This window comes from Cetorhinus maximus, chromosome 9, assembly GCF_964194155.1.
Source record: "Cetorhinus maximus chromosome 9, sCetMax3.hap1.1, whole genome shotgun sequence".
Lineage (NCBI taxonomy): Eukaryota > Metazoa > Chordata > Chondrichthyes > Lamniformes > Cetorhinidae > Cetorhinus > Cetorhinus maximus.
The window spans coordinates 94,632,317-94,647,880 of NC_135887.1; the positions used below are offsets into that span (position 1 = coordinate 94,632,317).

Below are 15,564 nucleotides of genomic sequence, written 5' to 3' on the forward strand. Positions count from 1 at the left end.
TTCAAAACCATTCGCAAAGTACGTTCGTTGTCTATTTTTCTGTCCAATGTGTTGCACTTTACATGTATCTGCATTAAATTTCAGTTACCATTGCTCTTCCCACTTGCATATTTATCCAATTTTTCTCTTTAGTTTCTGGGTTGTTTCTTCTAATCTTAGTGCATCTCATGGAATGGTATCATTTGCAAATTTGGTCACATGGGATTGCATTTCTGAAACCAAATAATTTGTGTAGTGATCCCAGCACTGAGGTTATGAGGCAGCCCACTCAGTATCTCCCCACTCCACACCCCGACTCTGACATTTATTCCACTCTTCAGTTTCCAAAGTTCTCAAAGAGGACAAGGAGAAGGAAGAAGAGGAGTAAGAGGAAGGGAGGAGGCAACCAACATAGTCATCCATGATCGATTCATCTGACCATGAAACCAGTAAACACAACCCCAATGCCCCATTTACCACCAGTCCCACCAGCTACATTGCCTCTGTTACTAACGATCACAGCATCCGCTTGGCTACATTGCAAAATGAAAGTTACCACAAAATAAACATTTCAAACCAAAGTTAGACAATCAAGCCATTCTACATACAAACATCAACTAATTGCCCTTCTGCATTCTATTATTCATTCTATTTATTATTGCCCTTGTGATTGCAGCTTGGCTGGTGGAAGGCTGCTAATTTTCAGTGGAGGAGACTGCAGATGGCCTTGTAGGACAACCTCGAGAAGCTGCAGCCCTAGGAGGCCTTGCTTCTCCCCGCCCTATCTCAACATTGGTGGCAGCAGATGGGCTAGCTAGCTGACAGGCAACAACAAGAGCACTGGCAGTGTGGGAGTAGTGGGAGCGTGAATGCTGTCATCCTGAGAGAGACAGCAGTTTTGTGCTCTACTGTGTGACTACACTGGGGTAGCATCTCAACAATCCTATTAATGTGTTAGAAGACAGATGGCTGGACTACTGTGACTCCCTCCAAGCCTCTTTCATCTCTGGTATCCACAGCAATGATGTCAGCAGTCTGAACATGAATGGCAGCAAGCTGATCTTGCATGAGAACAGGCTGACAATGTATGGTAGCAAGCCAGCACCCAAACATTGAACCATAACTTCTGAGCTCCCCAGCGTTGAATTGGGTTTTCTTAAAACATAAAGAGGATTAGTTCGCTCAACACATGATCGCCCATCACAAGCTGACTAGTTACCCAAATACGTTCATAGCAAGCTGATTCCAGGTCCAATTTCTAGAAATTATTAGATTATTAGAAGTTCCCTTCTCAGCCAGGGTCTATTGTCCAAAATGCTTGCGTCTATTGGCTTGGTCCACACCCAGTTGAATACCCAGGTGATATCTGAATGTTTTGTGAATGGTTCAAGAGATCGGTCATTCAAACTCATCTAAGTTTATTTCCTCTGGTGGGCTACTCCTAGTTGGACTGACTCCATTATCATGGCTTTGGAATTTGTAAGGTATAGCTATGCAAATGTTCAGCCATCTTACAAGTTGCAGTTTAAGTAATTTAAAATGCTATTGTTCGGTCTTTGTACTTAGCAGGTGGTTTCAGTCCACTCAATAAATAAAGCCATTTTCAATATAAAACATGGGTTTTAAAGCACTACTTTCAGTGCTGGCAGACCACAGGATTCCCTCTCTAGTGCTGCCAAGCCTAGAATTACCTAAATATTGTCAGAATCCAGCAACCCTCCTCAGTGTTATCAGAACTCGTGCATCACATGGACATTCCTGCTATAACTAGGAATCCCCAGCTAGGTATGTTCTCCCCCCCCACCTTCTGCCTCCACCTTCTCAAATTCTGCCAAACTCTTGCTTTCCACATTCCTGGACTCCACACTATTTTTGCAAAATTTCAGGACGCTCAACCAAATGCTGCCAAATTCCAGAAGCCTCAACCCAGCTTCACGGGTAGCAAGAACACTGTCCCCTCAGTGTTATAAGAGCCTAGAGCTGCCTCAATATATCCAGCAGTCTTCTCAATTCCCAGGGGTGTTCAATGTAGATAGCTATATCCAACCTGGTACATTTTTGACACCATATTACTGTATATTCTGGACTTTAAAAAAGGTAAGAGATAAACATGAAGTACATTAGTGAAGACGCTATAATATTCAAGCCCAATGACGTTGTTCCACTTTTTTAATGAAAACCTACAATTTTTTCATATGTGTAAAGAAGTGTGAGAAGTGTAAGTTTGTCTAGGTCTGCAGGATGGTTTAGGGCACACGTCTTCTACAAACACTAACATGAATTTTATAAGAAAACTTAATATAAAGAGCAAAAGTTATGTTGCCATTTCTCTCTCCCAATATTGGTGTATTTTACTTAAAACAGATCAGAAAAAGGAATAAATGTCTAACATGTCAAACAGTTACTGCAAACATTACAGCAGTCCTTTCCAGAAGGCCAATTAAGAGGCCGTGTGCCCATAGAACTTTGCTCGTTCTTATTCCAAATGGTAACACAAAGAAAGAGAGAAAATCTAAACAAATAACAGGAAACTGCATATGATGTTAATTTAAATATTTTTGCATTAAATCTAAAGCCTTAATAAAGTGTATACAGCAAACAAGCTCAAACACCAGCTCACTAATTTTAAAAAAAGGATGGGAATTGAAGCTCAAAGAAACTGTTAAACTAATTCTCCACTTCTTCTGCACTGTAGTTATGTATAGGTTGAGGCTGTGCACATCTACTTTCCCAATGTACAAAGGAATTGGCTCTTATATAAATTCAATTTGGTCACCTCTGAAATTCAATGTCTATTTTTTTCCTGAAGGAAATTGAAAGAGGTGCGTTTAGACAGAACACATCCTGAAGGACTTGGCCTGAGTGTGCGAGGTGGTTTGGAATTTAACTGTGGCCTCTTCATCTCTCAGTTAGTAAAAGGAGGGCAGGCAGACAACGTAGGCCTACAGGTAAGGGTGACTGTCATGTAGGAGAGGCGAAGTTCCTCAGTAAACAGCGTCTTTCTTTGTGAAAGTGCCAAATGTAGTTCAGCAAAATATTTCTTTGGCAGTGGTACATCTGCATATTCATTAACAAATAATTACCTTTTTGGCATTTATTCATTTACCAATGACCTGTGACAATGCCAACACCAGATTGGATAGGTTGATCAGTGGTTTGTGATTTTTAAAAAATATCCTTTTTATCATCTGCTAGAATATCACAAGACATGACTAAAAAAGGGCATTGAGCAATTCTAGCTTATTCAAGAAGCTGGAAACTGCAGCCAGTCGATCAAATGATTTCAGCAATTTTTCCCCAGTAAACTCCATTTCACGTGTTCATCACACTTGTGACAACTTGTTGGTATTGTTACAGTTATGATGTTTATCAGGCTGTTATGTTTTGTGACTGTGCCTTTAAGGTAAAATGAAGGGGGGGTCAAGTGACTGACATGGTCTGTCTGACATCAAGCCTGGGTGGTTTATTGTTAGAGTTTGAAGGGGGCCCAGAATATTTTGCTGGGAAGATGATACAAGGTGTTTACACTTGGAGGCAAGGGCAGCAGCCTGTGTGTTAACAGTGGTTAAACTGAGTCTCCAAAGCTCCAGAAAAGTGCTGGGAATATCAGGTTGTAAACAATTGTGCTTTAAACTATCCAAGATAAAAGAGTTGCAGTCTTAAGGATGGCTAATCAGCACTTCTACCTGGATACAAGGCTCTTGTGAGCCACATTGCCATGGAGATGGACTTTGAAAGGGAAAAGATTTAATACATCTCTGAAAACTTACAGACTCGGTTAGTCTGCCAGGGTCCTGGAGAAAAAAAGCAGCTAGGTGTCAGAAGTGTCTATGGTTCGCCATGCAGGAATGCGGTTGGGAGCTTATGCTCAGATTGAAAAGACAAAATTCGTAAGGAGTTAAAATGAGGCTGAAAGATTTGCCCAGCTTTAGCTAGAGAGAGAAGTCTCTACGAAATGAATGCACCATGAAAGATAGTTCTAAAGTTCCCAGGTTAGGAAAGGAAAAGATTGGAAGTAAACCCTTGCGAGCTAAGAATTATTTTGGACTGATTCGGGGAGAATTGAATATCTACAAAAAGGGCACTATAAAGTATACCTGTGAAGTGTGTTTCTTTGGTGGTTTTAAAAATTCTGTTTTGTAGTTTAAAGTATAAGTTGCCTACAAAATTAGTGTTTAGTCAAAAGTGCTTCTAGTCTTTTTGTTACAATAAATGTCTTAAAATGTGAAATCTTGTTGTGCTATGAACTGAAGGTTCAAATTTCTCTTTTAAAGGGCTTGATGGGGACCGTAACAGACTTTGTCCTATATTTGTGTTTTCCAGTTTGAAACTGTGTTCTCTAGCTTTACTGATGAGGTTTAACTGAAATGGTGTTCAAAATTCACCTTTTTAAATACTACTTGCTATTCCATGTATCTATTATACTCCCTCCTGCTCACTACCTATTAATGCTACTTTTCTCCAGTGTTTCCTCTTTATTGAGGCATTGGCTTGAGGGCCTTGATGTTAATTAGGAGATGCTCTGGGGTTGGGTATGTCCAATATCACGTGGAAAGCCCAAAATTAAATTCAACACATTTGTCAGTGGCTTTTTAACTTAGCCATCACGGCATGATTTTACTTTGTGTTTCCTAATTCAATCAGCGGCAGTTAACGTGATGTGATCCCATAAGACATAAGCCTCAATTCTAGTTTTTAAAGGATCGAATTAAAGATGCAATTTGAAGGAGTTAGTGGTTTGCACCAATCAAGGAAGAACCCTCAGGATGGAGTCAGGATACTCAAATGCTGTGCCTCTATTTAATGACGCCTTCCTTGATATACTGCTGAAGTTGTAGAAATGGATTGAAGAAACCTGCTACTGACACTAAGGTAGCAGGTTTGTGGGTCACACAGGAGGTGAGGTCAACAGCAGGAGTGTAGTGCCACACTCCAAGATTCAGTGCAGGAAGCAATTTAATAACCTAAGTAGTATGGAAAAAGTGAGCACATTTGCTGTGCAGCATATCTCAATCCCTCACTCTGCCTTCTCAAGCCTAAACCATCATATTGTTCTTTACACCACTCACCTTGTGGGTGCACCATCCTACTCTATCTATGCACTCTCTCTCATCCCCATCTATCCATCCACCATTCTCGCTCACCATCATGCTTATTCAATTTCATTCCCTCATTGTCACCCTGAACAAATGCACTCCATTCCTCATCTGAAACATGCGATTACATTTACTTATAAGACTGTTCTTTCCCTCCTTGCTGGATAAGAGAAAATGCACATTAATGAAAGCGATCTTTCAATCCATTTTACAGCTGTTTGATGCTCACCGGACTCATTGTCTTTGACAGTTCCAGTCATTGGGTGTACATCTGCATACCCATAGTGTTCGCAAATAATCTCACTTGTGTTGGGCTGAGAAAACCATCCTGGTCCACCCCACTAGAATTGTTCCACCCAGTTGACATCAGGTGGTTCATGCAAAAAGCAAGATTGGGGCTAGCCTCTGTTGGAGAAGTCTTTCCAATGTATTCTCTCTCAAGGGTGTTGTTGCTCCTAGCTTTCTGGAGCTGTGGTGCACTGAATACTTCACTGCTCCTGACCTCCCAGAGCTTGAGGAATGCTGGCCTCTTTGCTTTGAGGTTGGGGTGCGCTGGCCTCTTTAATATTTTGGAGCTCAGGTTTCTCCTCTTCAGCTCCTTAGCGCTCTGCCACTTCTTCTGTAGGCTCCATCCTTGTCTTTCCTCAGCCGGAAGGGAGTTGCCTCTTGCCACTGGCCTGGGAACTGGCTTGGTCCCTTCTTGGCTCCTTCTTATTTTTGGTCGTCTTCACCAGCTGCCACCCCCCTGGTTGTCCCTCTGCTGGTTCCTCCTCCATTGGTTCAGTCTGCTGAGGATTAGGAGGCTCACAGGACAATACTGGTCCTTGGCAGTTTGCTGTCTCACGCTTCTCCTTCCTCTTGCCCCAACCTGGTTCCATTGCAATGGTAGGGTAAACAGTAGCTCTGCCAAGAGGATTCCCAGCTGTGGAAAGTTTCTTTTCTCCTCAAACACCTTGAAGAATTTTATATGTGATGACGTTCTTGAAGGTCATGTCAGTGTCTGGCACTGGGGAAATCCTGCAGGCAGTAGATGTCCACAGCTTCAAATCTGCAGCATTCCAAAAGGTTTCTCTTAATGATAAAGGCACAGTTGATGGGTGCACCTCCTTCACTGTCTTTCACATCTACCCTAATGATGTTACATAGCCCCCGATTTGGGGTTATGTTGCTGGGTTGCAACCATCACCTCTTTAAGTCCCCCTTGTTAGGCACTGAAGCCCCACCAAAGGGAAACAAGCAACCACAGTTGAGCTTCCAACACCAAGGGGCAAAAGGCTGAAGCCTCCTTTGAATGGCCCTTAAAAAAATAAATGAAACCCAAAAAAACTGATAACTTACCCTCATCCACAGAGGACCATGAACATGGTCTCTCCTTTGTCAGGGGCTATCACGTGGTTTTGCGGGCACTGCATTTAAATGCACTGCAACAGTAAAATCCTCATCTTTGTATCCTGTAGCAGAACTCCTGTGTGACTTCATCCTCTGGAGAGCTAGCACCTGCACTGTCCTTTACCTCTGCCCTGGCTGCAGGTCACTTGTGCCTGGTGTCTCTCCATGTGCAGATTCGGCCTCAGTGCTACTCTCTAAAGTGCACTCAGTGCCAGTTTTTGAGTTGTAGTTATAGTTTTCTTGGTCTCATTGTGCTAATACAGAATATTTACAGAGTCTGCTGAGGTAAGGAAAGCGTTGACTTTATTGAGAAACATTTTACAGTGACTTAATCTAGCCCTGAGGCCTACTAAAGAGAACTGGATCACAAGACATTGCACTGCTTCCTGAGCTGATGTAAACTGTGTATTAGTGAATCACACAGTTAGAATTAACCCCTTATATTACAGCAGCTGCAAGTGTGACATAGAGTGACGATGTTTCTCCTTCGTCAGTCTCTTCAGGCTCCCACACCAGTGCTTCACCAGGCATCAGCTTTTGGGTGAGTGTGAAAAGAAAAAGTTACAAGGCTAGGATCAGGGTGAGGGAAGTTGGGGGAAAACAAGCGATGCATGCTTACCCTATCTGCAGCTTGTAAATCCGAAGAGATTGTGGGATGGATGGGATGGAGGGGCGAATTGGGAGATGAGAACTTGGGTAAGATAGGAGCAAACTATCATCTATGGTTTCAGCCCCACTGCTGACCACGGCCTCGGTTGTGATCATTCCTGGCCACACTAACCATCTCCTTTCACCAGCGGGATCCAAACCTTATACACCCCCATACCCAACCATGGCAGCATGAGGGCTCTCCACTTTCTTCCTTGAACAGAGACCCAAGCAATCCCCATCCACCACCAACCTCCACTGACCAGTCTGATGATGGGCAGCACCATTTCCTCCATGTGAGTGAGGGCATGCCCTGCCTGTTCCTGGCTGGCTAGGTGCTGCTGCCTCTAATTATGGATGACTTGGTTCTGCAAGAGAGACGGAAGTGTTTCAGTAAGTCTGGTCAATGTGTTTGAGTGATACGTCACAATTGAATAGCTGGCAGTGTGTGCAAGCTGTAAAATGTGAGTGAATGAGGCATGCAGCACCTTAAAACTAACAAGGAACAGCTTGCTTATTTTTTGGTTTCTACTTTCGGCAGTTTGGGTCAAGAGCAGGAGACGGCAGCAATATAATTGTTAATGTACCGAAAAAAGAGGTGAGGGAGGGAACCTGACTAGGACTGAAACAAAGAATGTTCTACATATCCCAAGAAAAGGCGGGGATAGCTAGCAACCATATGCGTTCCCACAGAAACACCTTTTATTTTGAGGAAGTGAGCAAAATCAAAGGAGCAGTTGTTCAGTGTGAGAACACGTTCGGCCGACAGAGGAGGCTGGTGGGCCTCTGTTCAAGAAAGAAGTGAGAGCTCTCAGGCTGCCATGGTTGGGGATGGGGGTGTATAAGGTTTAGATATCCATAGTGAAAAGGAGATAGTTAAAGTTAGGTACAGGAAACTGGAAATTGTTACGGTGGCAGAGTTATGGAGCTGGGAAAAGATTGACCAAGAGGAGAAAGGAAGAGTAAAGGTAGGAGGAAATCATTTCCATGGGGCAAAAATAGACCAAGGTAATCTATCAATCAGGTTTGTGGACCTTGAGAAGGAGGTAGAAGTCAGTTGTGCATGGTTGGAGTGTATTAGGTTGGAGGGAAAATCTCCAAAGAAGATGAGGTCAGTGACAGTCTTGGACATTGTCTTGGTGTTTGGTGGTGGGATCATGATCCACCAGAGGTAGGAGGAGGTATCAGAGAGTTGGCATTCAGTGTCTACTAGGTAGAGGTCAGTATGCCAGACAGCATACTGCCACCCTTGTCAGCAGGTTTTAATGACTTATGTTAGGGTTGGACCTGAGAGCACAAGTACTGCAAGTTCAGAGGGAGACACATTAAAGTCAGTGATGGGAACAGAGAAATTAAGTCAGCTGATGTCATACTGACAGTTCCCAATGAAGAGATCAAGAAAGGGTGAAAGGCCAGAGGGAGGAATGAGGTGGAACGAAATTCTGAAGACAGGACAAAAAGTTCACTGTGTAGGCAGAATCTTATACTGGCGACGGAGATCTCGACTGCTGGCTAGAGAACTGGTGACAACCCCCCCATCACTTCTTTCTGGGAAGGCCACTGATGATGCATGCCGATTAGGTACTTGACAGGCTAGTGGCAGGCTTTTCCCTGGGATTAGGACCCTGGAAGCCCCACCTATCATAAGTTGGCAGCCAATCAGAGGCTGGCGGCTCTTTTGAACAGCAACTCCATTTAAGGGCCTCAGTTGGCAGTAGGGACGGAAGATCATCTACGGGTCTTCCTGCCACAGACTTAATTGGGGTGGAGGTGGGAAGGGCGCCTGTCCCAACTGATTAAATGCCCCACCGCCACCAAACTCACCAAGGGGGAGGGCACATGATTCTGTCCTGTGTGGGGGAAGACTCCTTCAAAGAAGTGGGCATGGAGGCGAAGGCAGCAGACAAAATTCTTTGAGGTGGGGCCTTAAGTGGATGAAGCTGAAGCCTTTGCTGAGGACCCTGTTTGGGGTCAGGTAAGCGAATGTCAGTGGGGATAGTGAAAACACTAAAAATATGCTTCCGTACAGGTAATAAGTTGACCACTTAATAAAATGGTGTCCTGACTTCTTTCAGATGAAAAATAGCTTTTACTTGTGGGTGATAACAAGCACTTTACCTTCATTTGATAGGTTTCACAACAAAATCAGCATTCTGTGATAAGTGGTTTCTACTTGCTTTGAAGACTTTGACCTCTTCTTAGGCAACAATGTGTATTCTTTGTAGCCTGAGGAAAACAAGTTAGCAGGAACCAAAAATTTAAGTGAGCAGTCACATCTCCTAGATAGTGTTACAAAATTCCAATTTGTCACACTGCTGTCCATGCTCGTTACACACACAATACACATTTGTTTAAGGAGTGCATGAGAAAATAAACCTATATGGCCCACTGTGGAACAACACTGGCAGTTGCCGGTGGGTAGAATGTATGCAATGCATATTGGGCCATGTGCTGAGAGTCTTTAAAGTCAAATTTTCACAGTGAAATTGTAAATTTTACACTAATTTTCACCCCGCTTTGTAATGACGTTTGTGAGTTCAGAAATGAGGAAATTGGTATTGGAGGGTAATTACCAACTTGGTCCCCAATTAGGGAATGACTGAGTAATCATTTATTATGTGCAGTTTTTTTTTGAAGATCCATATTGACTGTTTCAACTTGTGCATTTTGAGGACTGATCAATATGTTTTACTTATTTCTTTAAATGCACCCTTGTTTTGCAGTGTCTAGAGTTCACTTTTATAGTGGTGTCTTACCAATAAAAACAATTACAATGCAAATTCCATTGCTGACCTTTTGGAAACACTTAGATGATTTCACTTGTCAAAGGGTATGTGCCTAACATAATATGATTTTGAAATCAGATTAACATTGACAGGTTGTTAGTCATAAATTGCAGTAAAGTGAGTAAAAACTCCCTTTATCAAATGTAATTGATCTCATCTCCAGTTACTATTTTTGTTATTTGATTGCCACGGTGTGGCTGCTAAAGATGGACTTTTAACCAGTTACTGAAATAAGTATGACACATAGGAAGTTCATTGTTCCAAACTGCTGTCTCATCGTGTAGCAGACACTGTCTGAAATTTCACTCTCTCTGCACCAGCCACCTTTCCAACTGATGCTATGTGAAGAACAAGTACATTTTTCTTCACATTACTGTTCAAGTTCATAGTTTATTTATGCTAGAAAAAGATGTTCAAAATATTATGCATACAGCTTAAAGTCCCTGTTCCAATGTCTATAAAGTGATACCTCTATGGTGCTCAAGGACTGATAGTAGACAAAAGCACAGGATTTGATTTTCATTTTTTTAAGCATAATTAATTTGCTTTTATAAAATTGGATTTCAAATTAGTTATGACACTTCTAATGGTATTCTCTGCCTCAGTGGGGGAATGAATCGGGAGTATGTCGACTTTTGAATAAATAATTGGAGATATGTTAGCTCAAAATTGTTCAAATGTCTACTGGTTCCAATAGATCCACAAGGGAATTGTACAGTAATTATTTTGAATTCATCACCACTGAAAAAGTTTTCTGTTTATAAATATTTAGAATGAATCACTTCACTAAAGCAAAACTCCTTAAAAAAAAGTGTCTGAATGTTTGTCTCAGTTCTTAATGCCACTAGTTTTCTCTTTCTTCCTCTTATTAAATTATGTCATGTTATTGTATAGATGTTGAATTACAAACGTAGAATCCGCAATAGAAAAATAGGTCACTCAGCTCAACTAACCCATGGTGTGTTTGTTTTTCAGAAAAAAAAACCCATATGGAAGTCCTTTTTTCCACACTCTCCCCTTTCTCTCTGTGCCCTTCCCCTCATGTATGCAAAAAGCATCCCCTTCAACGCTTCAGCCTTATCTGCTTCAACCACTCTACCTTTCTCTCCAGAAAGTCCTGATTCATTCTGGGCTATGTTTTTACTGGTGCTTGCTATCCTGCAGTACATCGTCAAAGTGTTCATTGTTGTGTTCATTGTTGTGATCGTCGTAGGGACAGATAACTTTTCAAAGAATATTTGAATTCCCAGTGACTAACTTAAAGCAATTGCAGGGCAAGATTTCAAGTTTTAAGACTTTTGCTGTAACAAACAAAATAAAGGCAATATTGACTAAACATAACTTTATAGACAACCCTAGTACTCTAAACTACAGAAAACATATGTCCCCTTTAACTTTTTAAACATGCTTGAAAACCCCATGCTACAGTTATTCCGCAAAAGCAGTTTTTACAGAGAGAGCCAGTCCAATGTCCCAGCTTCCAATGGGTTCAATTCTCCACATTTCACCATCTTGTAATGTCAGGTGACTGTCAAAAGCACTTCTCTGTTTCCAGAGAAGCCCCAAACTGACAACCAGCAGTACGGCATGCTCCAGTGATTGTTTGTCCCCCCAGGCTATGCCATGATGAATCTTCTGCATTCCTTAGATTGCCATAGCTCGCGTCTTTTCAACCAGAGACCATCTTCCCTCCTGCATTCTGCCTGGTAGTCCACAGAAAAGGCACATTCTCCTCTCTGCTGACCACACTAGCTGCAGCCTTTCACCTCTCTCACCTTTCTCATCTGAAATCTCGGAGACTGAAAGTCTGCCCACAGTCATCCCCAGTTGCTCTTGCCATTGTTTCAAGTATGGACATTTTGCACCTTGCCCTTAGTAATCCTTTACTTGAGCCCTCCTGTTCCCATTGTAACAGAACAGATCACATAACTTTCTGCACTACCCCATTTTACCTTGAATTAAAGAGACAGTCCCAAAACATCAGTATAGAACCTCGCAATCATAACATCATTATTATTCATGAATCTTGATAGTAATTGTTGATAGTCCATGCCATCAGTGCGAGTGGATTGTTATCACAGCTAAGTTCATTCCTGTCTTTATCCAAAATTCACACAGGTGCATTTTCCATTCACAGTTGTTGGATGGGGTTCTGTCCGAGTGCTAAAACAATCCTCAGATTGAAATAAATTAGATTCTACAGAGAATGAAGCTTCTGGTCTGTGCAACTCAATAAGACATTAGGACGGCTTACATTTTTTTTGTCACTTTTTTTCCCTGTTTTTGGTCGTTTATCTGAATTGCTGCATGCTGAACAGCATTTATAGTCAAGAAGACAAAGTACTTGGTCCCAGTAATTTTGCAGTGCTATTGTGCAACTGCTAGATGCTTAAAATAGTACTGTAGGTCAAAGTGACTCTGGAACTTGGATATTCTGGAACCAGCAAGGGTCTCACCACTAGGGCCAAAAGTGTGAGGGTTTGGGGATAATGGAGGGACAGGACCTGGGACTATACTATTAAAGGTGGCAGCCAAGCCCAAGAACTGCTGGCCTTTTCAGAGGGCCAGCAAGTCAGCTGCCTCAGCAGCACCACTGGGAGCAGTGCCAAGTGCTGGGACTGCACCTCAAGGTAAAGGATGCAGCAATGTATGTGCATTCTCAAAACCAGGTAAGTAGGTTCAGGGGGAGGGGTGGGGGGAGTGGGGGTGGCAGTTAAGCAGGCTCCTGCAAATGTTGGGAGGGTTTGAGGGGTTCACTGAGGGAAGGTGGTGCCCAAGCCATGGGATTGCCATTGCTAGCTGAGGGTGGGGTCTCTTGTGGGCCAGTGTGCCCAAAAATGAGGGCCCGCCCCATGAGGCACACCGGAATGGTGGTCTGTTCACGTGCCAAGGGACTCCCACTATTGATAAAGTGCCAGTGGAGGCAAGAGAGGGCCCTTGATTGGGCACTTAAATGGCTCAGTTGGACTTGAGGCAGGTGGGCTTTCTGCCACCTTTCCCACCACTGGCAAAATGGCATGGGCTGTGAAGGAATCAGGCACCCTCCTCTCCTCGCGCCCGTTGATCAGCATCTCACTGAAAAGTAATTAGCTTGATTTTGTACTGCTTGATAAAGAAATGATTAGTTTTGTATTCAGCTGGTAGAAAAAGGTAAGAACTTGCATTTACATATTGCTTTATTGCATCCTCAACAAGTCCTAATGCCCGACAACCAACACATTGCTTTTTGAAGTTCAGTGACTCTTATTATATATGTAAACTGGCAGGCAATTTGCACCCAGTAAGGTTCCTTGAAATGCTGATGAATGAGTGACCAGGTAATCTTCTTTTGGTGGGAAGAATGTTGGCCAGGTACCCAGAGAGCTTCCTGTTTCTCTGAATAGTACCATGGGGTTGCAAAGAGGCTGCTCGGGCTGAAGTTCAATATTTTACCCAAATGATGGCATTTCTAGCAATACAGCGTTTCATTTGTACTGCACTGAACTGTCAGCCTAAAACTCAGGGCTTTAGTGTTCTAGCAGAATTCAAGGCAAAATAAGTCCCCAGCGTTAAATGGATGCAAGCTAGGCTGCAGAAATGTCAGAGAGGAGGTTCCTTCTCCTGGCAGCTGCTTCTAACTTTAGTTTGAGTCTTGTTATCTGTCCCTCACCTATGCTGCTTCTGCTGGCAATTTCTTTCAACTGAACTGAACTACTTTTTCTGTTTTTCTCTGTCTCTGTGTGTCCCTCTCTCTGGACTCTTGTTGCTAGGCAACAGCACAGTTTTCAGTACCTTGTGTTTGTTTTAACTCCCCTTCAAGAGTCATAAAAACCTCATTAGAATGCAGGCATCTTTTAAAGTGAAACTAAAACTCAAGTTCCCCTTAGTGCACACATACAGACAGGAATACAGATTAAGTTTAAGTTTAAACTTAAAGATGTGCCTTATTCCTAACACATGCATACACATATAACTTAAACTATCTCTAGTTCCTAACAAAAGCAACAGTGGAAGTATTTCCATGAAGACAGAGAAGACTTAGTAGAAATCAATAGAATTATAAATGTGTTTGATAGAGTGACTAGTGAAAGACTGTCTTGTGTTTGGGACTCTGTGATATGGTTATCAATTTAAAACTGACATAGAGAGCAGAGAGAGTGTTAGCAGAAATTTATTTTTGCAGCAGCTTATTGGGACATGGGATGCTTTGACTTACCAGCATGTTATTTTTGCTGCAATACACTAATAGTACATTTGCTATTGTCTGCAGTGCTTGTGCTATCTTCCTTTGGGTAGCTGACATTTTTTTAAAGACTAGGATTTTGCACGCAAATGTTCAAAAACCACCGCTCCAGTTGCATTTTTCAAATGATGCAATCTCGAGGCTCATAGTGTTAGGCATAATTTTTCCACTAGATGGCATAGCTACCTAGACTTCCTCATGTAAGGAAATTTATTTGACAGCAATCTTTCTAAAAGTGCTTGTTACCCCCTAAAAAATTTCAGAAATAGGAGGAAACAGTGCAAATGAGGCTTTAATAGGAAACTTTTAGGTACATTTCCCCCTTTTTAATTTTTGCTCCATGTTCTTCATTTGCATTACTGAATGCATTCAAACAAGACAGTAATATTGCACCATCTTCTATAACGCTGCCTATGCCCTCTGAAACCAACCATGAGTTATCATAGTCTGCCCTGCAAGACTTTCTGATTTACCCTTGCCTGTGCTAGGAGACGCTGTCATCTCAGCTTAGGACCCATCTCTGCCAAATGCAGCTCAGACTGGGACTTCAGCCCCACACTATCTACAAGGTGCTGCAGCAAATCGCCAAGACTTCTGTTACAGCACCTTCCAAACTTGCAACCACAAGTTTCCCTTCAACTGTCCTGACTATGTTTGCTGCAGTGTCCTCACTTTAATGGAGGGACATTTTACAGACTGAGCTTATAGGATGGGGCTGTGGTTGGGGGCAGGTGGTGTGGGGCGGTATTGTTTAGCTCAGTTGCTGGATGGATTAAGTATGGTGCAAAATTAAGCCAAAAGCACAGGTTCACTCACTGGCTGATGTGGTTTTTGGAGCCTGCTTTCTCACCCTTCCCCATCATGACATAAGCAATAATTAGCAACCCTTGGACAGCGAGGACACTATGTGAAGAGAGAGGGAGATTATAGGATATGCTGTTTTATAATGATAGATGCATCATGCAATGAATGTTAGCCTGAATTTTGTGGTCAGTGGTGCAGGAATGCCCTCCATCTTGGGGGAAAAAACACTGCCTACAATTTTTTTGCAGGCTCTGGAACACAAACTTCCTCTTTTCTTACATTGGGTTCTACAGGGGATCTGTGACACCCAGCAACAGGAAGGCTGATCAATCAATCAGTTTGTAGAATCCTCATGGCCACGAAAGTAGGAAATAAAAAGCAAAAAATATAAATTACATTTGAATCATTGTACGGATTGTTATGATCCCTATGGAGACCAATTACTTTTATAAAGAAATTTGAACTTCCAGTGAATAACTGAAAGTATGACATGAGATTTCATGCTTTAAGACCTTTACTGTAACATACAAACTAAAAGCAACATTGACTAAACACTATTTTTGTAGGCAACTTCTACTTTAAACAACAGAACAGAGGTTTTTCCCTTAGACATTTAACTCAATGGAAAATCACACTTCAC

At 42.3% G+C, this 15,564-nt stretch overlaps 1 protein-coding gene across 2 annotated transcripts in view; it reads left to right on the forward strand.

Annotated features, from left to right (window-relative positions):
- ush1c (Usher syndrome 1C) overlaps nt 1–15,564 on the forward strand; it is a 279,860-nt gene that overhangs the window by 52,855 nt on the left and 211,441 nt on the right. For both annotated transcript variants that reach the window (XM_078549127.1, XM_078549128.1), the window contains exon 4: nt 2,789–2,927. In XM_078549127.1, coding sequence (XP_078405253.1) covers nt 2,789–2,927 — 139 coding nt within the window. The remainder of the gene's footprint in view (nt 1–2,788; nt 2,928–15,564) is intronic.